This window comes from Notamacropus eugenii, chromosome 2 (assembly GCF_028372415.1).
Source record: "Notamacropus eugenii isolate mMacEug1 chromosome 2, mMacEug1.pri_v2, whole genome shotgun sequence".
NCBI lineage: Eukaryota > Metazoa > Chordata > Mammalia > Diprotodontia > Macropodidae > Notamacropus > Notamacropus eugenii.
The window spans coordinates 198,197,660-198,223,845 of record NC_092873.1 but is presented as its reverse complement, the minus strand read 5'-3'; the positions used below and the strand labels follow the sequence as shown (position 1 = coordinate 198,223,845).

The window sequence follows — 26,186 nt, the reverse complement described above, 5'->3', positions numbered from 1 at the left end:
TCACAAATGCTGGGAGTTCCTTCCATGGTACAGTGAAAAGAACACTGACTTCAGAGTCAGAGGACTTGAATTCACTCTGAATCTCACTACCTGTCTGATCCTGGGCAAGACATTTCACTTCCATGAACCTCAATTTCCTCATCTGTAAAATGAGGGGGTTGATATATTTGGAGACTCTCAGATAACTAGTAGCTCTAAATCGATGATCCTATGACCTAATGACTCAGAGCATGAACCAGCTATACTTTGATGTAGTAATTTCATCAGTTACTGTGACCAAAATATTTGGGGGTGAGCCTCACTGAATTGAGTTAGGTTGGTCATCAGAAGACACACACACAAACTATTGCTGGACTTTCCAGCTTGGTAGTGTTTGCTAAAGCTTGTGATCTTCTGGCATAGTTTCTAAGAACCCAGGGTCACCTCTCTGGCTTTGGACTCAGACTTGAATGGAGAATTGGAAAGTTATGCCATCCTAAATTAACTGGTTCAGTCTATAAAGAGTATACCATTGCTTTAAAGGAATTTGATGTGGAAAAGGCTTCCAGAAGCTACTGAAAATGTTTCCTGGCGTTAGGGTGTGAATAGCTATTAGGCATATTTCCGATTATGTAATGCTTTGAACTTGTTTCATTCATTGATTTTGCTATTGCTCTTTTAGGAGAGTCTTTGCAGTAGCATTTTCCCCTAATGCCAACTTGAAGTGCAGTTCATGGTGTTGATTTAAACTCCATAACCTAATTCAGGATCTCAGATCCATTGGAACTATAAAACTTGAGAGTTGGAAGGAATCTCCTAGGTTATTTGGTTTAGCTCTTTCATTTCACAGATCAGGAAACCTCAAAGACATCTTGTTTTGATGGTTTGGCAAGACTGTTGAGCTAGTGACCAGACAAGGCAACTTTTCTTTCCCCAACTTAAAAAAAAGTACAAGAAAAAGCACTCGTGTTTCTCTGTCTCTCTGTGGTGTGTGCAGATAGTGGATAGAGATGGATATAGAAATAGGTGGGTATATTCTGTCTGTATATAGAGAATAAATATATGTTCATCTATTCATCCATTCTCTAAATAGAGAGAATATATTCTATCTATTCATCCATCATCTATCTATCTCCCTGCTTATCTGTATCTATTACATATTGGAATGTCAGCCATAGATAGTAGATAGATAGAATACGCATCTAACTATCTATTTCTCTCTGTTTAACTCTATATTCATATCTACCTACTGTATGTTGGATTATCAATGAAAGACTAAAGAAGAATAAATAAGGTTCAATAAAATGACCATATTTCACTGACAGCAGAGAGCAACTGTCTGTTGCTGAGTCCACCAGCTCACTCAGAATCAGACTGGAGTACTTCACATAGATTACGTATATACACATATATCAATAAATCCACAAGCATTTTCTAAGCACTTACTATGTGTCAGGTACTGTGCGAGGTGAAGGGGATATGAATACAAAGAATCAAACAATCTTGTTTTCAAGGAACTAGAGTCACAGTTCTTAGAGCTGGAAGATAGGCTAGCCTCATCTGCTTCCAATATAAGAGGTATTGATATCTCTGTTTTACAAATGGGGTAGAAAGAGGTTAAATTAATTGTCCAAAGATTATAGCTAGTGGATGGGGGTAGAGATGGCTAGAGGGAGGGTGTGCAGAGCTCAAGTCTGTGATTTAGAAATAATTCCTCTTACCTCTTAGTTGGTTGTTTGTTTGCTTGTTTCTTTGTTTTGGGTATATCTATCTATCTATCCATATATATCTACATACGCACATACGTAGATATATATATATATGTACATATATATATAAAACCTCCTAACCCCACTAAATAAATGCTTTATTTCTCTAAATTTCATTTTCTATTTGATATCTTGAAGTATGAGAGAAAAAAAGTTATATAAAAAGGAACACAAAAAATGTATAATTTAAGTCACTGATCATGTTGCCTGTCCATCTTAATCCCTGAAATAACTGACTTACATTCACTGTAGAAGATGTCACATCAGATTTTACACTTTTCAGTCCCACTGCTCAATTGTCAAATATTGAGACTGGGGGAAGAAGAGAGAGAACAAATTTGTTAGTTGATATAGTCATGCATGTGCTCATGACCCAAGTCAGGTAAGACACAGTTCAGACACTAACGTTAGGAGTCAATAAGACATGACAAAAAGACATCAGATGTCAGAGGTTTCAGGTGGCAAGACAAGGTGAGTGAGAAGTCAGGCAGTGGCAACTCTTCTTTAGGAGTTGTAGAAGTAGGGAAGAAGAAAGTAGGTGAGAATCTAAGTTTCTCACATGGAAAGTGAGTGTACAACCTGTGATCTGGTCAAGAATCAGAAGACCATAGATGCCCAGAGCAAAAATTTTATGGAGTGAGGGAGCTTGGTATACCCTGCCTAAAACAAGGCACTCTAGCATACACTCTAGCACATTAATCAAATTTAACAATAATGAGGATGATGAAATGTATCCTCTTCTTGGAGAAGCAGTATGACTCAGTTTCCTGTATGAGTTTTTCTCTCTTGTAGTTAGTCTAAGAGGGTTGTCTGTCCTGGTTCTTGAGAGATGTGTTTCAAAGATAATTAGCAGATAGGAAATAGGAATGATAATTAAAGCTCTCCTTCTTATAGCACTTTACAGTTTACAAAGTACTTTCCTCATAATGACCCTGAGTAGTGGGCAGCCTAAACATTAATATTCTCATTTTACAGACAAGGGAACTGAAATTCATGGACCTGAAATGACTTGTCTAAGTTACTTAAGCTAACTCACTTGATGCTTACTAGCCAAGTAAACATCTGAGCCAGGCCTGGAAAACAGGTCTTCAAGATACAAGCCCAGTGTTCTTTCCATGGATTCAGCTATGGAGTAAAGTTTGGAGAAACAGGGAGAGAAAACAACTGTGGGGGCAGGTAATGGGCCTAGAGCCAGGGTTGGGGAACCTGAAGCCTCTGGGCCATATGTGGCCACAAATCCATGAAGTTCGGATTCAGGTAAAGGGCCACATTTGAAGACCTAGAGGGACACAGGTTCCCCACCCCTGATATTGTACACATACACATATGCGTATGCCATGTCAGCATGGCAGTTCCTTGAGGATAGAGACTTTTTTTTGCATTTCTTTGCATCCTCAGCATTTATCACAGTGTTTGGCACATAGTAATTGCTTAATAAATGCTTCTTGACTGATTGAATTTTGGGGAGTTGTATGGGAGCAATTGTCTAAGAGTGAAATGAGAAATTAAAAATACAGAAAATGGTGGGAGAAGAGACTTGAATATGAATAAAAAGTTTAAATACAAAGAACTGAGTAAGAAGTTAGAGAAAGTAAGGAACAAGTGGTGAAAGGAGTTTGAATGAAAGAAAAATTTTAAATAGGTTGCTGAAGGAATAACATGTTCAGTGAGGAAATTTGGAGAGGGCAGTAAGTTCAGACATAATAGTCACTTGAATCATTTTGACAACACCATTTGGGATAGACTTATATGAGTAACCTCAGATAAAGGGAAAAGCAATGAAGAGGTTGAATTACTTATCTCATCCTCATAAAGTAATCAATTCTTTATTAGCCCAGCATCATGGAAGATGCTTTAGTTAGGATGTCAGTTCAATAGCTTCTGACTTTCCTTCCTCAAAATTCACATCTAATCTCTCCCCAAGGAAATTGTAGCAACCTTGCTGATTGTCAGTAATGCACACAAGGCTGGGTCTTGAAATGTCCTTCCAGTCCTGACAAGAAGGAATCCGAATTTGCCTGACATCTTCACTCCCAGGCATGAAACCAAACAATTCCTTGATGCGTTGCATGATAAGGATTCGGGAGTGCTGTTCTGCAGCCTCTTCAAACAGTTGCCTCTCATTTCGGACGTGAGTAGACCAATAGTAGTGCTGCAGGGAGGTAAATGGGGAGCAGCATCTTGCCAGGCAGCAGGAAAGGAAAGCCACCAAAGCTGCCACTGCAATTAAAGTCCAGCCCAACATCTACAAAGCATTATTTAAAAGAAGATAAGAAAGTTAATTAAATGTTGATCAGAATGGAATGAAATTGAGCAAATATCTCAAATTTGAAAATTGGTAATGGTAAGGACTTGGTTTCAAAAATGAAGGCAAAGGTCAATAATGTTTCATGAATGTTGGTAAGTGTTATTATGTTATATGGGGCTTTGGTCTAATGAGAAACTAAAGGCTCTAGGCATTTCTCTTTGGTCTTCAGTTAATGAAGTTTGGCCATAGGGAATCTGGAGCAGCTATTAGCTATTAGCCATAAAATGAGAAACATGTAACCACCAATTACCATAACTTAAAATACTGCGCAATAGTTTCTTAGTTTTTTGCTCTGAGGGTCCTGGTATAAGTATGACACCATGCACCCTCTAGGTACTCAATCACTTTTTTATTGTGGTGGTGGATAATAAAGGAAAATCATGACATATAATATATTCCAACTGATAATATATTGCTATCTCTGATAATATATTGACCAGTAGGAACTAGGGCACCAACTGTTAGTGACACTCTTTTTGTCTACTTATTAATTTTTGACCACCACAAGAAACATTTTTGAATAAAAATGTTATGTCCCTAAATGGCTTTTGTTGATAGCAGTAACCTTGTCTAGGTCCTGAAGTATGTAAAATACTGAATCTTCTCTGCAAACAAATTAATTCATTAGGATGTTTTATGACATGTATAAAACATACTTCAAAAGGATCATGAAATGGTTTTTATATGGAGGCAGTCTGTGATGTTTTCATTAACATGTATGAGGATAAAGGGGAAATAAGGTTATTTTCTTATTATCTTAGTTTTGCAGGCTTTTAAAAAAGTGATTGCTATTATTATTATTGTATGAAGCAAGGAGACAAATCGGTCAAATGTAAGGAAGGCCTGCTTATTACCCAGAGAGTTCAGTGGGTGGAAAATGGCAAGCCTTTTAATAACTGCTTATAGATCTGTAAATAGCTAGCATGGTAGGGCTTTTCAATAACACTATAGGAGGGGAAAATATTTCATCATTGCACATTCCAAGGGACCTGAGGAAGAGTGAGACAGGTGTAAAAATCATCTGAGACACTTCAGAATGGGACTGAAGGCAGAATAGAGACCCTACTTCCCAACCCTGCTGGTGAACTTAGGAGACAACCTGAAAGAGTCCAACTTGGGGTGGGGGTGTGTGGAGAATCTTCCCCATAGGGGATTACAAATATTAAAGAGATGCCCACACGGACACTCTCAATGGCTTTCTTTATGCTACTTATTAGATATCTTTCACAATAAAGTATTGATTATGTTTAGTTTCTAAATGGATTCAAATTAAATATCATTTTGGTAATTTTGATAATTTTCAGTATCATGAAAAGTTCCAATACTAGTATATCCTACTCTTCTTTGACCTCTGTGATTTTAATCCACATTTACATTTAATTTCAAAGTTTTAAATTATTATTTCTTTCTAATCTTTCCCATTGAATGTAATGGGTATTTATTTTAGATTCTAAACATTAGTTTCATTTTGAGGCCCACCTAAAGAAAATCTTGCCCAAGTTGAGTGGGCGACATCCAGTTCTCTCTATAATTAGCGTCTTATAGAAGGCTGACCTTGTTTCATTGGATTTTTCTCTTTAAAATATCTCCTTGTAATTCTAACTTTGCTCAGGACCAGTCTAGAGAAATATAAGAAAAAGTTTCTCTTGATAATTGTCATCTCATATGAAACCAGGATTTTATTGGGGGAAAACTTCTATAATTTTCAAAGATAGACCACTTTGTATGGGAGGAGCAGGAGAAGGTATGGGAGGTAGAGAAAAGAAGAAGCATGGTGAAGAACCAATTATCTTGAATAACCTCTTAAAAATTTCGAATGAATTGCCAATCTATAAATGTGAAAATATGCCTCTTTAATATCCACCATCACTGCCCTAATTCTAATGTTTAAGAATTATAAGTCCATCTTAGGATCACTAATTCATACAACATAGATTTAGAGGTAGAAGGGACCTTAGATGCTATCAAGTCCAAATCCCCTCACTTTGTAGATGTGGAAATACTGAGACACAGAGACCTTAAGTGACTTGTCCAGGATAACACAGTTCATAATTTCTGAGGTGGAATTTGATGTTTCTGGACACCAAGTCAAGCATCCTATCTGTTGTATTTCTCCACAGGAGAAACTCTGATGACTTTTGCTGAAAATTTTACAATTAAAGTAAAGCTTTTTTTCTTAGGGAAAGTGTATAATTACTTTAGATGAAGCTAGATTGTGTTCTGTATTAAAAACAATATGAAAAAGAGAAAAGAGAAGTCTTTCTGGTTTCCTATGAGATGGTTGGTTTGACAGTAAGAACAGAGATAAAACTCACCTGTGACTGATACCTGAGTTGAAGAGCCACTTCATTTCTCACCATAAGCATGTCAGGAGGAATCTGTTCGAAGCATGGAAATTCAGCCAGGATCTCTTGGCGTTCAGGGATGCTGAAATTGTTAAACTCATTATATTGTTCCACTGAGGCGAATTCACTTGCTGCACACTCATAGTGGGTCCCTGTCAGCAGAGCCACTGCCAGCCATGTCAGCGGAGCCACCAGAGCTCTTCCTGTGATGCTGAAGAAGGTGAGGCAGGCAAGCTTGCGTTGCAGGGAGTTCACAGAGCGCAGATGAGGAGAGGAGCTGCAACAGCTTTCTTTGCTTATCATCCATGTTTGACCACTCACAACATAGCCAACCATCAGGAGGACCAGAGCTGGAATGATGAGAAAAGCTGAGCCATAATACAGATTGTTTCCAGGCTGGCAAGGGCAGCTAAATGTGAAAGAAGAGAAAAGTTGTTGTCCACATATAGTTAGAAATGCAATCAAGGTATTGATAAAACTTCCACTCTTTTGTAGAGAACACAGAATGCTGCTGATGCTTGTATCCATCATAGGATGCTTCTTACAGCTGTGGCCTTGTGGTCCTTACTGTTTGCCACACTCCATCATCTGTAAGCTTTTTTATAGGACCCTACTGGTTTAACTGGTTGTGTAGTTACTCAGCATCTTTGCCTCTTTAAAAGATTGTAGCATCTTCTCTTATGTACTTAATGAATACTAAGCTAGTAAACAGCTTAATTAAGAGGAGAAGGAAAAAGAAGAGGAGCTTAGTACAGTGAGGGGCCAGGAAGGGACAAATGATAATGATAAATTGACAGAATATCATTGACAAATGATAATGTTTTAGTTACAGGGAACTATTTTAAAATTCAGTTCTACAAACATTTTTTAGGCACCTAGTCTACATGAAGTACTACATTAGACACCGAGGAACATACACAAATGGCACAAGTCTCAAGGAGTTTACCAGCTGCCATCAGTCCAACATTTGTCTTTGGTAATAAATGTGAACTCAATGATGGGAAGCTTCAGGAAAGGTATTAGAAGCAAAAAGGAGAGTGTCAATTGTGTGGTCCTGGAATACCACAAACAGTTCAGGGTTTTCACCATTGAAAAAAATCCCATAAAAGTGAAGTCTAGAGAAGGTAAGTGGAATTACTCAAGGTGATGGAGAGGTTACTGTATGAAGAAAAACTAGAAGCTTTAAGTTTCTTCAGAAGATAGAACCAAGCTCCCTAAGATCATAAAATATAGGAGTGGAGATATTCACTAGATCCAGTTATTTACTAGACCTATACGGTGCCTCCTAAAGCTTATCATTAGGAACTGGGCTCATGATTTCATTTGTGTAGGAAGCTCTCTGGTGTGGAAGCTGCCTCTACCAATGGAGGTTGGCACCTTCTTTGCAACTTATAATGATTTTTGTGTCATTTGCAGTCAGTGTGTGAAATCCATATCCTCCTTTTCAAAATAACTTTATCCAAGAAACTCCCTCAACCCTCCCAGATCTAAAAGAGTTGCCCAAAGCACTGGGGGATATAAACACTTACCCTGGGTCACATAACTAGTATGTGTCAGAAACAGGACTTGAACTCACATTTTCATGGTTCTAAGGCTAGCACGCCATCTTCTATATCACATTGCATCCTTAAAGTTTTTAGCAGGTAAATTTAGGGGGAAAAAACCCCACAAAACCAAAATGAAGTACCAACACCAAGTAGGGTAGAATTGTTCAGCCAACTAAATATCTAATTAATGGGACTCATTGACTGGATGTTTCTCTAATGTAACAGAAAGAGTTCAAGATTTGGAACTGGAAGTCCTGGCTTAAATCTTGTTTCTGCTACTTACTGTGTGACCTGAGACAAGTCACTTAGCTTTTCAGTTCTCTTATCTATAAAATAAGAAAGATGATCCCTGTCCTACTTACCTAAGAATGTTCTAATCTAATGAAAAATAAAATTCATGTAAAGTGCTTCATAGATCAAAAAGTGTCACATGAACGTTATGTTTTTATTATCATCATCCTCTGAATAAGGCTGAAAATAGAAATAAAATTAAAATATTTAGCTAATTTTGTCAATTTATTTATTTAGCTAAACTCATTGATTTACTCATGAGTTTTATTTAGGAAAATTAAGATATTCTGATATGTGTCACTTATCTTCTGAGTCTGACGATCAGAGTGTATAGTAGTCACATACAGAATATAGGGTTGAATTTCTTTTTAAAATCTCCTGAAGTTCTTATATAGTCTCGCTTCCAAAGAAATATTAAATGATAGTGAAGAATTTTTTTTTTGTAAATTTATGGTTTTCTGTATTCCCCTTGTGTAGGAATAGACAAACTTTTAAAAACAGGATATCAAATCGCTTATGTCAGATAAGTTGAGGATTTCATGGGAGCTGAAGCACATTAGGATATGAGAAAGTTCCCCCTTCAAAAATATCACTCCTTATTTATGCTATCTACTAGAAACTTGTTTTGGTTTGTTAAAAATGGAAATATCCCCTAGAAGAGTGAAGTTTTTGGCGAGGTTCTTAATCTGTCATCTATGAACTTTTTAATATATTTGTAGTGGAGAGTTGGCATAAACCTAAACCATCTAAGATGGTTCCTCTATATGAAAGACACTAAAGACTTGTTTTGGAGGGGACTGGAGACTTGTAGAATATAGAAGAAACACATGAATGAACATCCAGTGTTGATTTTTTGCATTGGCTGTTTAGCTGGGTAGGTCTGTCCCTTTAAAATAATCTGACTCTCTAATTCAGGGGAATTCTGCTCTATTCTAAGAGTGAAAGATCTCCCTCATCACATCCTGTCATCCAGAGGCAAGCCTAAGATCATAGAGGTTCATCACCAGAAGGTTGACATCAGGGCATGATTTTTTTCTCTTTGAGTTACAGTAACTTATGAAACATCTACTGAGGTGTGAAAGATTGTGATCCATTAGAGGAAGTATAAAATCACAGATCTTTTAAAAAGGGGGAAGGTAGCTTGGAGCATTGACCTGCTTCTGGAGAGGGTAGAGCTGGGTAAGGTAACATGGCATAGGGAGAGTTGAGGTAGGGCTTTCATTTGTCAAAGGGCAGTAGAAAAAAGGTACCAGAATTTGAAGATGAGGGGCTCAAGAAAGAAATAGTTTAGAGTCTAAAGTAGGTCTCATCTATTATAGCAGCTAGGTGAAGTACTAGATAGAGTGCTGGACTCAGAGTTTGGGACCAGCCTTTGAATCCTGCTTCAGACACTTGCCAGCAATGCAACTCTAGGCAAGTCACTTAAACTCTCTGTTTCCTTATTTTAAAATATGGATAATAGTAACTCATAGGGTTGTAATAAGGATCAAAAGAGATAATATATGTAAATACTTTCAAATCTCAAAGTGCTATATAAAGGCTAGATCTTATTATCCAGATTTGACTTGGGCCCTAGTGATGGAAACCACCACATTTTAATATTTGAGATGTTTTTTCCATAGTGTCTTTAGCATGCTTCTATAGACCTGAGTCACCTTTTGGTAGTAAATTGGACCCATGGAAAAAAACAAAAACACGAGCTATGGGGCAATGAGAAAGTAGTCTAACTGACAAAATGAAGTTCTTTAGCCTATTTTCATTCCATACACTTAATGATGTCTGCACAAATTTCCCAGGCGCTCATACCTACTTTTAGTGCCTCTTGCCCCCAAACCATCATGTATTTATTTTGTATGTACTTGTACATGTATATAATCTCCGAGAGGGACTGGACCTGTGATTTTTCTAGTATGGGAAACTCTCTGGTAAGGCAATTCCTTCTACCAAGGCAGGCTGGTAACTTCTCTGCAATGTATTGTCTTAAAGAACCACCCAGAACACCAGGAGGTTAAAGAACTTGCTCAGAATCACACAGCCAGTAAGTATTGTAGGTCAAATCTGACTCAGGTCATCCTGGTTGTGAGATTGGCTTTCCATTATATTGCACTGCTTTTTAACATGCACATCTGACCTCATAGAATATAAAGTTTTTGTGGGGCTAGGATCTTTCATTTTTTTCTTTGTATCTTTACCATCTAGCACATCTCTCTGGCACATATTAGGTACTTGATTCATGCTTGTTGATTAATTAGGCGGAATGGTACACAAATCTTCCCAATATATGAGACTGAATCATATCTGAGGAAAAGTTCTTGAGTACTATTTGAATATGGGTCATGTTCAGTAGATAAAGTACTAGACCTGGAGTTAGAAAGAGCTGAGTTCAGTTTTTTACCTCAGATACTTACTAGCTGTGGGCAAGTCACTTAATCTCTATTTCCATTTCCTCATGTAAAATGGGAATCATAATAGCATTTACCTCACAGGATTGTTTTGTGGATCAGATATTACGGCAAACAAACAGTTCTTGCCCTTGAGGAGCGTAATATGCAGTGTGTCTTAAAGAACACACTTCAATGACTGCTAGAGATATTGTCTGTTGGCTTGGAGAAGTTACATCAGCAACTTCTGAAAAAAAGAAAGTTCAGTAAAAAATTAAAGACAACACCAAAAATTGATAAATTATTGGCACAAACATGAAGAAAAAAGTTTGTCATGCACAAAACAATACAAAGATGATGATACTGGTTTGGAAAAAGATATTTTTACTGATAGGGAGTGATGAGGTGCAGTAGATATAGAGTACTGGGCCTGGAGTCAGACACTATTAGCTATCTGACCCTGGGCAAGTCATTTAACCTTGTTTGTGTCAGTCTCCTCACCTATAAAATGACCTAGAGAAGGAAATGGCAAACTACTCCAGCATCTTTGCCAACAAAACACCGAAAAGGGGTCACAATGAATCAGACAAGACGAAAAATGACTAAACAACAATTTTCACTGATAAAACTCACCTTTCCATTCAAAGCTATGCTAAAACAATGGTCAGAGACTACAAGACAGACATTTTCATCAGCTGATAAAAATATCTATCCCAAAAAATGATTTGGAGATTTAAAAAAAATTTCAGTGGACCTGGAAGTCTTGTCTCCACTGAAGAAATTATAAACTCTGATAGATATATTGAGATATTGAGAAATAAAATTGTCTTGGAATTATGAAAATTCCCAAATGGAGGTGAAATACTGAAATACAACTTTGCCATCCTACACATCATGATGGATTAACAAATTATCTGAGATATGGACATAAATATGTTTCAACGGTCTGGGAATTCATCTAATTCATTGAAAATCTGTGGGACATAATCAAGACCTGTAGAAAAAATGGACTATTTATCAAAAGTACACTTAATATTCAATGTGCTGTTTGCTTTCATAATGGAGAATTAAAGAATATATCTCAAAATATTGTTAACTCAATGCCAAATCATTTAAAAATAAACAATTGCTGCAGAAGGACATGTTGGAGATTAAAAGTTGTTTAGAGATGTAAAAAGGTATAAGGTTTATTACATTAATCAATAAATTTATTTATTTTACTTTGTCCCAGTTAATTCACACAATAATATACATTCTGACTTACATTTCAGCACTACTTTCTCTCCAGCTTTCAAGCTCCTGGAGACATTGCCAAGATTCCTGGTTTCCTTAGCATGGAAGGTGAGGGGTGGCAGAATCAGAGGGAGGCAGCCACCAAAGCCATAGGGCTAAGGTCCTGCCAAATGTATACGTATAATGAATAAATAACTTCTCCGTGGTTCTCTAGCCTTCCTACTTTTTCACAAATACAAAATCAGTGTGATCTGGGCTGCTTAACAAATAGCACTTGTCGTAAGACAAGAACTTGCAGTCCTGAGCGAACAACGAAGACTGCCCATCTACCATGCTGAGCACTCTTTACTCTGTCATGCACAGCACTTTCCTGGCCAAACTTAACCTCTGTATTTTTGTTACAGTCACAAATGTATTTCTAAAATTAATAGGAAAGAGGCAAGAGATGGCAGAGGTGGTCCACATGAGTATTAGGGAGTATGGCTTCCAGGTTAGAACGCAGAGCTGTCCAGCTAAATCCAATGTCATCATCCTTACCATACAGTTCCCTTATTGTTTTTTGCTATTGTCAAGGACCTTGTGCAGAATATAGAACTGGGTGCAAGCTATGATGTCATTTCACCTTGGTTCCTCTTTTTTTATTTGCTTCCCAAGAACTATTGTTGCCTTACTTGATCCCTGGAGAGGCCCGTAACACCCACACAAATTTATTTCCCCGGGTCAGCAAATCCTCTGAGACTATAGAAAAGGATGCTTATACATTAATTACTCTAAAATTCCATATGTTGCTATCTTTTGGCTTTTAAGCCTCATCTATAATAAAGTCTCAGTAATGGGACTTTAAAGTGGTCACTAATTTCTTACTTTAGAGTTAGATATTTGCCAAATTGAATAGGGCTAATGGACTTATGCAATGAAGGGTCTGGAGTTACTTTCAAACTGAACTTTAGGTTCCTATTTCTGGAAAAGCTTTGATCAAATGCACCTTAAAGTTGTTGAGATAACGGTTTGTTGTTTGAATTTTAAATGTCTGTAATGCTGCATAAATAGTCTTTGATATCTGAGTATCTTGGGGAATATTAGAAGAGAGTCAAGAGATTTTGTTTCCCCATCAGTATCATTATAGATTATTAAACTCCAGACCATCCATTTGCACATCAGTCTGATAAGCCAATGTCATTGAAGATCCACTACTCATTACAACATCAGGGACTTTGTTGATTTTTTTCTCTTCTCTGAGTCATCATAGCCATTATCCAGGAAAACAACTCCGGTGGAGAAGGTTACAGCCAGCTCCTCCAACTATCATCCGATTGCCCACACACTAGGAAGCCAACCTAGTTGAAACAGCAATGTACATTGAGTGGGAGAAAGGAGGTAGTGCAAATTAAACCACCACCACCACCATCTTGACCATCCTTTCTCCACAAACTGATGGAAACAGAATAGGATTCTGAACACAAGAGCCTTAGAAATAGCAGCACCTCCCTCCCCCAAACCATCAAGTTTGCTTTCAGCCCAACCCTTACAGGGGAGAAATTATTTTGCAGAGGAGATCCAGGGAGCCAAGCATAAGAGCCCTGGGAATGGCAGTGCTCCCCAGACCATGAAACCTGTTACTAGCCCAGCCATCACAGCCATCATCTAGAGAGAAAATGCTGTGGAGAAGGTTCTAGGCATCTCTACCAATTGTCAGAAATCTGCTACACTAAGGTTGGGTAAATGAGTCTAGTTGAAGCAACAAGGCACTAAGAGAGAGGCGGAGAGAGAGAGAGGGGGAGAGAGAGACACACACACACACACAGAGAGAGAGAGAGAGAGAGAGAGGGAGAGAGAGAGAGAGACAGAGAGAGAGAGAAAGAGAGAGAGAGAGAGAGAGAGAGAGAGAGAGAGAAGGCAGTATGTGGCAAATAAGTCAATTTCTCCTCAGACAGTGATGGAGACAACCCAGGTCTCTGAACCTTAAGAGCAGCTATGCTTCCAAAGTCCTCAGTCATCATTCTGGGAAGCCACCCTTATAGAATTATATAGTCTGGCTACTGCTCCTATAAGAGCTATAGCTATAGCTGCTGAAGACTCTAAAACGAAAGTTCTTGCCACCACAGTCCTTAGCACTATCAAATCACTCTTCATCTAAAACTGATAATCATTTTATCAAAAATGACTTTAAAGAAAAGGTATCACTATCTGCTCTGGCTCTGTACCCGAACGACAATGGGCTTTTCCATCTGCAGATGAAATCTTCCATATACCTTATCTCCTCCTTTAGAATGTTAACTGTTAAAGAACAGGAACTGCCTTACTATTCTTATTATATCTTATTACATATATTATATAATATATTATACTATTCTTACTATATAATAAGGATTATATCTTATATAATCCTTATTATATTATTATATTATAAATGGTTAGTAAATACTAATTTTCAATGAAAGAATTCCTTCATTCCTTCATAACATCATACTGTGAAAGGAATTCAGCTCATCTAAAAATATATCTTTTTGAAAACTCGTTGGGACACCTAGGTGGCACAGTGGGTAGGCCAGCAGCCCTGGAGTCAGGAGGATCTGAGTTCAAATCCAGCCTTAGATACTTGCTAGCTGTGTGATCTTAGGCTGGTCACTTAACCCTGATTGCCTCCCAAAAAAGTGGAAGTATCTGTGGGCAGGGTAATTCTTTGTTTTGTCATCCGACACTTTTCACATGTATCCTAACTTTACTATTCAAACTTGTAAAGGCAGTTCTCTTTCTCGTTCTACCTTTTGGGCATTATTGGTAGTTTAGGTAGCAGTGGTGACCAGTTCATTCTTCCCTTCACCTGGGGCTAAACTCAGAAGAAGGAGAGAATCAGAAAGTTAAGAGGAAAAAGTATCTTACTCTCCCCAACCAGTCAATACTTGTTCCCCATAATTGAAGGGACATAGTAGCTTAATATATTTATTCAGTTTTTAAGTAAGCATTTCTCAGCCAAATTTCTTCTGGGAGGGAAAGTAGAACTCTCCAGGTAATTAAAATCATTCAAAAGTTTAAGACAGGCAGAAGTGATAAGAGTATAATAAACATGATTACTAACTCTGAAGGACATTATTAAATCTCTTAGCACTCCCTCTTCATCCCCTAATTTAAAATCTTTTATGGATGTTTGTTTTATATTCTGAAACTATGAATTTTTAAAACTGTGTTATAAAAACTACATTTTTTTCAGTTTAAAAAAACCAGGTCTTGAAACCTATAAGTTGATGATAGTGTCTATCTAATTTATAGAATAGTCAATGCAGGTTTATAATGCCAGCATTGAGATTTCTCTGGCCTGTGAAAATTTATTTGTGATTAGAAAAAAAAATCTTGGCATGAGAACAGAATACCACTCACATATTCCCTAAGGCAAAAGAATTCTCAGTATCTCTGAGCTGAGCTGTGCAGCTGGTTCTAACTTCACACAGAGATACTCAGCTATTATGTCTGTAGCTCCATCCTTTTGGGTGGAGCAGTTATTTGATCTGTATAAAGCTATTAGGGTTAGAAGTCAATTCTGTCCACAAAACTTCACCTCCACAACTGAACACAGAGCAACAAGAGAGTTTGGAAGCAGCCTTTTTTAGATGCTGAGATACTTGAGAGTGAGGGAAGACTGAAAGGCCTCCAATACTGTAGGCAAAAGAAAATAAACTGATCATCCCATTCTTCATTGTTTAAGTACCATGTCTCGTCCAGGAAACAGAAGACCAGAATACCATAAAATAGTAAGTTTTTTAACCATATCAATATATTTAACTTAATGTGTTCTATTTTCAAGAATAGGGTTTCTTGAATTCGACCTCAATTTTCAGGGATGATTTAAGAAAAAGTTATTTCATGGAGTAGTAGCAATTGAAATTGCTTATCTATTAGCAACAGAGAGTTTTGTGAAACCTGTATGTATCACACCTCTAGGGATGTTTATAATTATGGTGAAACATTAAAAGTACTCCAAGGGAGTGATAGATCTCATAAAACATTTTAGGGATATATTTTTCTGTCTAATTAGAGCCGTCCTAAGAGGGACTGAAATAATCACTAAAGCAAGTTTATTTTACTTGTAACTAATCATAATATGATTAATGAGTTGTTTGATAATGCTGTATGAATTGAGTAATGAATATTATATAGAGAGTATATGTAATATACATATATATTCAACTGTGTTAAATTTAACTGAGCTGGCATAAGAAAGGTAGGCACTGAAGTTCCTACATTAAGAATATTGCTTAATATATTTAAATTTAGTGATCATTTCTATGATTCAGCCTGTGGTAGTATTTTCAGAAAATTGCTCTAAATTCAGTCATTTAAAAGAAAATCTTAGGTTTTTTTAATGGGCTGTGATTCTGGTGGTGGTGATGGAAGTATTACTTCATAATTCTTAATCCAGTACTGCAATTTTAGGTATAGAGAAGTCAGCAATTTGAAAACTCATTTTAGATTAATAATCCCCAAACTCACATGACCAGAGACTGCTGGTCATTGAATCAGATGAGAGCAACTGAATCAATTTTAACAGGTGGTACTTAGGATTGCTTTTGCAGGCTCTAAGATGGCTGCTGAAAATACTTGCAGAGCCTCTTATGACACTAAATGATGCTCATACCCATTTTCTGCAACATTCAAAATGTTTTTCTTTTAAAATAAAGCAATGATACTTTTGTTTGTGAATGTCATTAAGTTGCTTGATGATATGTCTTAATTGAATGTGATATTTTTTTCTAAGATGCCCAAAGCATCAGAGAATCATCAATAATAATGATAATATATCCTCTTCCATTTGTGAAGATAATAATAGTTAGCAGTTATATATTTATGTGGCTTAAAAACTTTACAAATATTAACTCATTTTATCCTCACAACAATCCTGAGAGGTAGGTACTATAGTGTTCCCCATTTTACATGAGGCAGACATAGATTAAGTGACTTGCTCTGGGTCACACAACTGATGTCTAAAGTTGGATTTGAATTCAGGTTTTCCTGAATTCAGGTCCAACTCTCTTATCCACTATGCAACTGCTGGAGATGAAGCTACTGTTCAGTGGGGAAGGTGTTTTGAGGAGTTTTCAAAAGAATTTGTTGCCAATCAATCCACATTTCTCTCTTCTGGTCTCTGTTATGCCCAATAGTACTTGTTCATTTGTCAAACAACAACAACAAAAGGCTATAACACAAGGTGTGCTTTATAATCAAGGGACAGAATAAAAACCAAGTAAATTCAGATTGAACCTGCAACCTTGGTATCATTGTTATTTTTAATCAACTGATAGTTTAAAACTATTCATAAAATACGGTTACATTCTACTTACGGCTGATCTAATTTACTGCATTTATTCTTCATGGCTGATTTTTCCTTTTCAATTGCATTTGAGACAAAATGAGAATTACACAATGCTAGAATCATTGTCATTCATTCTTTATGTGATGCATCAGTTTTGAGCCTCTGCTAAGCAGAAGCTCTCCTTCCCTGAACTCTGCCCATCACAAGTTAACATTCCAAGAACCTCCACAATATTCTACATAAAGAGCTTCCTTCCTCCAACCCGTTGTCTCTTAAATACCGTTGGAATACATCTATTTAACGTCCCCAAGCCATGAATGGGCTACTTAGACAGAAGCTATGCCTAGGTGCATTATGGTTAGGGGAGAAAGGGTCACTTTTTATAGGGATGTTCCAAGGAACAGCAGAGAAGAAGCCAGTGTAACAGAGCAGGATATGGAATTGGCCTACATCAGGGAACTTTCTAAAGACAGTCTCTAAAAAATGAAAAATTTGATTGTGATGTGTACTTAATTTGCTAATTTGATTCCATATACAGTCTCTCACTTTGCCAGAAGGAATTAAAGTTTGTGCCTTTGTTTTTTAAGGAATGGATATCTAAAAGGTTAAACTATATATGTGCATGTATATATATATATAAAATGTGTATATAATATTTATATAAAATATATTCCCATTTGTATTATATATACACATGTATATGTGTACATATTATATATACATTTGTATGTATATATAATTAGCCACTAAACTCTATTAATTAAAAACTGAGAAAATGTTTTAACTTGAAATAAATTATAAATTGGCATAAAGCTAAAGCCAAGGTATGTGGGTATGACTTGAATGTTTGCCCAGTCCTTTTCCTGACATATCTGTTACACATCACTTTTCCTTGGCTGTTAGCAGCAGCATAAAGCTATGCGGTACTTGGTTATTTTTTTACTCCCTTCACTTTTGCTTTTTTTGATGTTGTAGGATTGGCATTTACCAGCAATTTCATCCTCTGCTTCAGCACATTCCATGGTAGGCAGAACATTTTGTTTCTAGTTTCAAAACATTTTTTGTCTTTTATGATGCGTTTGCATTGCACGCCTCAGTGGCCAGAACGCACTCCCTGCTATGGCTTGGCAGAGCCCCAGGCTGACCCATTTGTTTCAGTTGGAAAGTTTTTGATTGTTATATCTGGATCATGGCTGCTCTACATTTTAAATATATTCATTGTACTGAATTGCCTCATTAGTGAGGAAACAGTGTAGTGAGGAGAGAGCTGAACTCAAATCCAAGAAAACTTGGGCTCATAGTCCTGCCTCTGACATATGCTGACTGTTTGACCCTGGGCAAATCATTTAACCTCAAAGTGCTCTGCGAGTAGCTCTTTAATACGACTAGTTGCAGAGAAAGAGTAGATTTGTATTAGCAGAAGGGGGTTCCTTCACTTAGGAGTTTTCTTCAATCATATTTCTGTATCATAGAAGAAAATAGTAACAGCTCACATGTATGTGATGTTAGATGGTTTACAAAGTACTTTTCCTCACAACTAGGTAGATAGTATAATTAATAGTAGTAGTATTCCCATTTTATAAATGAGAATACTGAGGTTCAGAGAGGAGGTAGCTTGCCTCATTCAGTGGCTGAGTCAGGTAGCCTCAAGTCAAGACTTCTTTCCCATTATATCATGCCAGTGTCAGAACTAAAACAAAGAAATGACGTTTAATGGTGGATTGAGTTTCCATCTCACATACTCTGAGCATGTCTCTACTAATAATAGTTCACATTTGCACAATACTTCTAGGCTTACAAAATTCTTCTACCACAACAATTTTGTGAGGTCATTATGTCAATACATTCAAAGATCTGTGATTATTACCGGTATGGGAATTCCATCCACCAATACAGATAGCAAATCTTAGGGTTCTAATTTGGAACAATGTAGAAGTCTTAGTAGGTTTTCCAAGGCTCGGAGAAATTGTGACTTGCTCATAGTCACGTGACTATTTAGTGTCAGAGGTGGAATTTGAAACCAGGTCTTCTTGTTTGCAGTAATAAATAATTTTGACATCTGGGGCAAATTCATTAGAGATGAAGAGGTTTTAAGATTGAACTGTTACTGTGTGTGTGGGTAAGGTCAATTGGAAACAGAAATCATGGGAAGTGAGGAAGATGAGAAACTAGAAGATAATGGTATTTGAAGGCAAGTTGAGTTGGGGTAGAGAAAACAGTGAGTCAGTTACTGAATTTACTTCAGATATGAGAATGAATTTAAGGTTCATAGATGACTGTAATGAGAATATGAACAAGGTAGAGGCAACGATAAAGCAAGAGAAATTGTTAAGTGATGGGAAAATCTGGAAGTTTCCATGAAAAGCAAGAATCATGCCGATTATTCCTCTTGACTGTTTGTTAGGGGTATGGGAGAAGGAGCAGTCATCTTTGGGGAGGGAACTGAGTGATGTGGCATCCTGGGGAGAAAGTTTGGTTTTGGTGAGCACTGGAAAATGGAAGAAATCTAGAAAGAATAGGAACTTGTTAGCAATAGGTAAGGATTCCAGAGGGCACAGTGGAAAAGGAGGAAGAAAGAGGATTGGATCTAAGGAGACTTAGTGTTGAATTTATGATGGGAAGGAGGCAGTCAGTTTTGGGTTCCTGAATTTATCCCATAGCAAATTCAGGTCTCCCATATGGCATGAGCCCCCAGGCCAGTTGGTTCCTCAGAGACAGTCATCCCATGTGGGAGAAGAGCATGGCGGCCATAGAACTCTGGAGGGTGCTCAAGGGACAGGATAAGAAAGTCAGAAATTGCTAGTTCTAGCACAGTTCTAGCCTGATTTCAAGTTTAGTACTGTATTTACTATATTGCATTACTCTGAATTAAGTAATAAAATTCTTCCCATCTTACAGGTGAGAAAACTGAGCCTCAGAAACTGTGTGACTTATCAATAACTAGCATCACAGAATTTGAGGTCCAGAGCTAGAAAGGACATAAATGCTTGGGCAGCCAGCTTTTGAAAATGCTTGATAATGTGTGTTGGAGGGACCCTGCCCTCAATTCAGAATTTTAAAAAGTATTTCTATGATATCACATCTCTACTTTTGTAACTGAAATCCATGGTAAGATATGCTTTGATTTAGATGCTCCTCCCCCTATCTTCCTCCCCCTCCCCCCACCCTGATTAGTCTTCATTCCCTCAGGAAGGCTTGTTTCTGTATGTGGCTCTCAATGGCTGTCAAAAATAAAGTATGTCACTATTGTAAGCATAGGGGACTGGTGTGGGACCGTCTTCCACTCACCGGATCATAACCCATCTGTGACTTAGTAGGAGTTATCTGAGTTTCAAATAACTGAAATGTCTTGCCTGGGTCACAAGCTGATAAATGTCAAAGGTGATATTTGAACTCAAGTCTTTTTGACTCTAAACCCAGTGCCCTAAGAGCTACACTACATTGCTTCTGAAAATTAAACAATGTTGCACTATTCAGGGTGAAGCAGGGCAAATTTTAAAATGTTTTGTTCTTAGTTTTTCACTATAGCATAAATGCCATTTTTTTTGGACAGAACAGAGATCTCTTTGTGCTCACCTATGGAGCTCTGGTGGCCCAGCTGTGCAAAGACTATGAAAAGGATGAAGATGTCAATAACTATCTGGATAAAATGTAAGTGGAGGACTCTCCTGCATTGTATATTAATAATGAGTTTCTCTTGCCTTTTAAAAAAAATCAGATTTTCTGGTTCTTTTCTAAGACTTTCATTTCTATGACCATCTTCTTAAAGTAGGAAAAGAAAGATTCCCAAAACCATTGTGTGGGATGGCTCAGGTCCCTACATAAATCAATTACTCAGAGGCCTCTCAAAGTGATGACAGAAAAGAGATTTATTCTTTTCTCGAGAATCTGGACAATCCTACAGCAGTTCACCTGGAGTAGGAAAGCCGAAGACAAAGAAAGGGCAGTGATTTATATAGACTCTAACGCAAGTCCCTCCCCCCCCCCCCCACTGACCATTATTCTCATTAGCTGAGAATATGATCTTACATTCTAGACACGAAATCGAACCAATCCCTTTTGAAATGAAGACATTGAAGAATTAGGTAAACTTTATCCAATCATTGAGACCCTAATGTACTACATAGTTTTATATCCTTATATGGAATTATTCTGTTCTAAAAATATAGTAACCTTGAGCCTCTCAGTCTTACCTCACCCCTGGGAGAAGAATTACAATCTGAGAAGTCTTCACTAAACCTATCCCACTCACCATCATTTGTGTGACTAGTCATTAAAGGGACATATTTCTTCACAAATTTAATGCAAAAAGCCCCCTATGAAATACTTTCCCTCTCATTGGTTGGAAGCCAAATAAATCTTTGTCATTCAGTTCCAGTCAAAACATGGTGGAACTGATATGGTTGTATTAGAGTTATGGGGAGTCATCATAAATTCTCATTTACAGAAATCTCCTTGTTTTTTTAGGCAGTGTTGCATAGTGGGTAGAGAGCCATGCCCAGTGCCAAGAAGACCTGAGTTCAAGTTCTGCCCCTCTTACATACTGGTTGTGTGATCCTGAGCAGGTCATTTAAACTCTCAGCGATCTAGCAACTCTCTAAAACTGTAAGCTATAGAAGTGCCGACATGTGTTGGTAGAAATTTCCTTACCAGGAAGTTCCCTATATCAGTAAAATCACAGGTCCAACTTTTATGCTTATTCTTGTTTTTATATAATTTCCTACAATTATATTAAAACTCCTTCTGATCACCCCTCTTAAAAACAAGGGTCATCCTCATTTGTAATAAAACTCTTTCACAATTGTTGTTTGTCCTTCATTCTTGAAGAGGAATAGGACATCAGGGAAATGATGCCACGACATGCAGGTGAACTGGATTTAAGTGAGGGAAGTCTGTGCAAAGTCTTCAGCCTAACTCTCTCTTCCTGAGTCATCTGAACCACATTCTCAAAATAATTTTGTTAGTAGTTAAATGGAGGTCATATAAAGAACACTGGTTCTGAACAGTTCAGTCACAAATAATTGGGAAATGAAAGTAGTCAATGTGTTTTTGTATCTCTCATTTGTAGAACAATATCAAGGAGATGAATCATATGATGACCCTTAAAACTTTTTAGACCTTCCTGCTTATATATGTTAGGAGAGCTTGGCACTAGACCTTCTTAGGTAAATTAGGTGGCCTACCATTGAGGCAATTCAATTGGCTACTGCATTATATTCAATTGATTATAAAAGGTCAAGGTTAAGGAGATTTATCTATGTAAGGCTGGTGTAGAAAGTACAAGTAGAGCTGAGAGTAAAAAGGGCTTGCCCATACATTTTCTTGAATGAATCAATGCTATTGTGCGACATGGAGAAGCTGTATCAGAATCAGGGAAAAAGAGATTCTGATCATCAAGACATGTTAGCTCAACATGAAACAAAGGAAAGACTTACCTGTGTCAGAAAATGGAGATTCTGAGGATAGTCCTTGACATTGTCCTATGGGACAATGGGCATTGCAGACTTAAGGAAGTCGAATGAAAAGGTCATTTCTTTCCCCAATTTACCTTCCTAATGTCTATCCACAAACACAATAATATAAAATTTTGTTCGTTTTCTAAATATTTCCAGCAAACTGAATTTTGATTCAACCACAAAAAGATTAGGGGTTAACCAGAGAGAGATATAATGTAAGATTAGTCAGAAAACTCAAACTCTAAGTATTAAATTTTTTTCTTAGCTTGAGGCTTGGAGCAGTTGTGACGAAATGAGGAACTTTTTATTTAAAATAAATTCCCTAAAGTTAATGAGAAGAAAAAGTGGATATTAGGAATCATTATACTTCTCATAGACTCAATTCAAGCAAATTATTCTGAGTGTTATAATTTTTTCAGGAAAAAAACTGATAAAAAAAGATTGAAATATTTTTCTGAATCATTGCATTTCTCCCTGAAAACATCATTCTCTGTATATTTTCAGTCTTTTTTCTTATTTTAGAAGCTATTTTTATTTTTCCAGATTGATTTGTTCAACACAGTTTTTTGGAATGTATACTTAAAGAGGCATGCATATCCCTAGAAGAAACAAAAAGCACAGCTAATGAGATTTGGAGGGGGGAAGAGTGGGTAAGAAATATAATTACATCAATTTATTGAACTCCCAATATGGAAACTCTCACCCAATGCACTTTGGCAATACAGTAATAGAGAGCTGACAGTAATAGAGAGCTAAAAGTCAAACCAATGTGCCATAGTAGAAATGTGTAAGACGTAGAATTTGAACCCAGACCTTCCTCTGGCCCTCTGTTATGCCAAGCTGCCTCTTTTGGTATTGAGATGAGACCTTAAGTTAGTTCTTTATTTGCCCTCATTATAGCACTAAATATCTTATAAGGGTGGAAAAAAAGTACACAGTAAAAATTACATAAATTTCACTTGTCTAGCTTGTTTTACTTTGCTTAATTAACAATCTTGCATTATATTTGCTTTCTTCTATAGAACTAAAGTTATAAATGATATCACTATTAGTAGCAATAACTAGCATTTGAAAATTTGCAAAGAATATTCCATATGATATCCGTTAGCAGAAAGAACATTTATTTTGCTCTAATTCTAAAGGATGAATAAAATAAGTCAATAGGGTAGAGAATACTACTGAGATTATTTCAGAGCTTCCTGATGAATCTATGCAATCATGCTTGAATGCCATAAAAATGCTCTTGATATGCAGGTATCTATCATGTGCTTTGAGCAGACTTAATCCAGGAAAGGGGCAGCTAGGTGGTGCAGTGGATAGGGCACTGGGCTTGGAGTCAGGAAGACATTCACGAGTTCAAATCCAGCCTCAGACACTTACTTATGACCCTGCTCAAGTCGCTTAACCCTGTTTGCCTCAGTTTCCTCATCTCTAAAATGAGCTGGAGAAGGAAATGACAAACCCCTCTGGTATCTCTGTCAAGAAAACCCCAAATGAAGCCATAAAGAGTTTGATTCAACTGAAATGATTGAGCTTCAGCAATCTAGAAAAGTAGAATTTACACAATGTGTACACCAGGCACAACCAGAGATGATCACCATTCTCAAACACAATGAACAATATTCTAAATGACCAGATACTGCTTTTGACATTCACCTGTCTTTCCTTCATCTCATTCACAGGGGTTATGGCATAGGGATACGACTAGTAGAAGACTTTTTGGCTCGTTCTTGTGTGAAAAAATGCCATAGCTACTCAGAAATTGCTGACCTAATTGCACAGGTAAATACTCTTCATTTCTGTCGTATCTATTTTTCTTAGTCTTTAATTCTGTGACTGTGTTCAGTAGCTTTGAAAAAAATCACATAAACTTTGTTTGGAAGGGACTTTATAGGTCATCTAGTCCAGTTGGCACCTCTTTAAGCCCAAGTGTCCTCTGAAATATCCCTGGTGAGCAGTCATCCAACCTTCATATGAAAACTCTCATTGATGAAGAATGGCATTTTCTTAGAAGATGCAATGAGCTTATTGTAATTACATGAACTTAGAAAAATCTGTGCTAACCTGAAAGGTCTGCTTAGCTGACTTCCCTTTAGGTCTAACACCTGAAACAACCTTTTAAGTGTGGAGTGTTTACAAACAGGCCAAGAAATGATGGTTGTCCAAGGAGCTGTGATACTGCATATCCTGGTCTGGCTATTGGCCACAGAAATCAATTTCCTTTGTAAATAATTACTTTGTAGATAATAAGGCTGCCTCTGCAGCTCTATCTCATTACTATCTTGGTCCAAAATGTTAGGGTCATATAGTATATGGTTGGAAAAGATAGAAGTAATTGTATTCCTTTACTTAATATCTCTGTGCCATAGTTAAAAAAACAACTAAGTCAATTGTTTTAGAAATATTTTATACTTATAATTTATATTTGTGCATACACATACAAACACAGAATATTCCAAAAGTCTTAGCATTTTAATCTATTAAATTTATAATCTATTAAATTTTAATCTATTAAAGCTTATAGATGTATGTGTATGTTTATAATTATACATGTATTAATGCGTGTAATAGCTAATGCTCATGTGACATTTTAAAATTTGCAAAGTGCTTTACATAATCTTAGTCCCACAATAACCCTCTGAGGTAGGTTCTATGACTCTTATTACCCCTATTTTACAGATAAAGAAAATGAGTTTCAGGTTAAGTAACTTTCACATTGTCACATAATTATCATCAGAAGCAGTATTTAAACCCAGGTTGTCCTGACCTTGGGCCGAATATTCTGTTCTCTAACTCAATATTGAATGAATAGTTTATTTTAGAGTTGAAAGCGTAGTGAGCCTTGAATAGATCACCAAAAAAATTATTACAATCTAATGGACCAGAAATTACTGATTACTAAGATGGCAATCCTTTTCAAACCAGCTGCTTGTGTACAGTCAGCCTATAAGCTTGTTAGAGAAATGATTGAAATCAAAACCAACTTAGAAGAAATGATAAAAGTGAGATACAGTATGCAACTGAAGTAATTCTAACCTAACCTGTTTAAATGGTGCATTGATGCCAAAAGAGAAGGAAATGCATAAAAGAATAAATTTGGACATATCATTGCCATTTTCTAAGCAAGTCTAACCGATATAAATCAGTTGTTGCAACAGGGAGCCCGGAAACTGCCTCAGCCAGCAAACGTTTGATTTACACCCAATAGGGAAATGTAGGCTTGTCAGAGGAGTTTGTACTCTCACTGAGGATATCCTGTACTTGAACTCTGGTTCAAGTGGAAGACAAGTTTCTTAGAGATTTGCTTGCCTTGTGCTTATTTTAACATTACAGAGACTACAAAGATCCATAATTGCTCAAAAGAGTTCAACCAGTGAAAATACAAAACAAAACAAAAAGATGAAGAGTGATTCTTGTCTAGAGTATGATATTTTTGTTTATGGGACAACCAAAAGTCCATCGGTGTTTCGACCTTGGACAGACATTGAGCATGGACAATAAATAAGAGATCCAGTAGGCTGGATTGCATGTAGGATGTTATGCAATACTTTTAATGATCCCAAGCATCT

General features: G+C 36.9%; 2 protein-coding genes across 6 annotated transcripts in view; one reads left to right on the top strand and one right to left on the bottom strand.

Annotated features, from left to right (window-relative positions):
- Positions 1–3,549: 3,549 nt before the first annotated feature.
- The window catches only part of CALHM4 (calcium homeostasis modulator family member 4), a 39,917-nt gene continuing 17,280 nt past the window's right edge, over positions 3,550–26,186 (bottom strand). The window contains exons 3-5 of one of the 4 annotated variants that reach the window (XM_072643100.1): positions 10,719–10,867; positions 6,372–6,810; positions 3,550–3,993 (exon numbers count right to left, since the gene is read on the bottom strand). In XM_072643100.1, the coding sequence (XP_072499201.1) occupies positions 3,607–3,993; positions 6,372–6,737 (753 nt within the window). In that variant the 5' untranslated portion in view covers positions 6,738–6,810; positions 10,719–10,867 and the 3' untranslated portion in view covers positions 3,550–3,606. Of the gene's footprint in view, positions 3,994–6,371; positions 6,945–10,718; positions 10,868–26,186 lie in introns of those variants that run through there. The other 3 variants (XM_072643099.1, XM_072643101.1, XM_072643098.1) reach the window with 3 other exon arrangements.
- TRAPPC3L (trafficking protein particle complex subunit 3L) overlaps positions 15,304–26,186 on the top strand; it is a 60,938-nt gene continuing 50,055 nt past the window's right edge. The window contains exons 1-4 of one of the 2 annotated variants that reach the window (XM_072643104.1): positions 15,304–15,602; positions 18,137–18,184; positions 20,715–20,812; positions 24,300–24,399. In XM_072643104.1, the coding sequence (XP_072499205.1) occupies positions 15,561–15,602; positions 18,137–18,184; positions 20,715–20,812; positions 24,300–24,399 (288 nt within the window). In that variant the 5' untranslated portion in view covers positions 15,304–15,560. The remainder of the gene's footprint in view (positions 15,603–18,136; positions 18,185–20,714; positions 20,813–24,299; positions 24,400–26,186) is intronic. The other variant, XM_072643105.1, reaches the window with a different exon arrangement.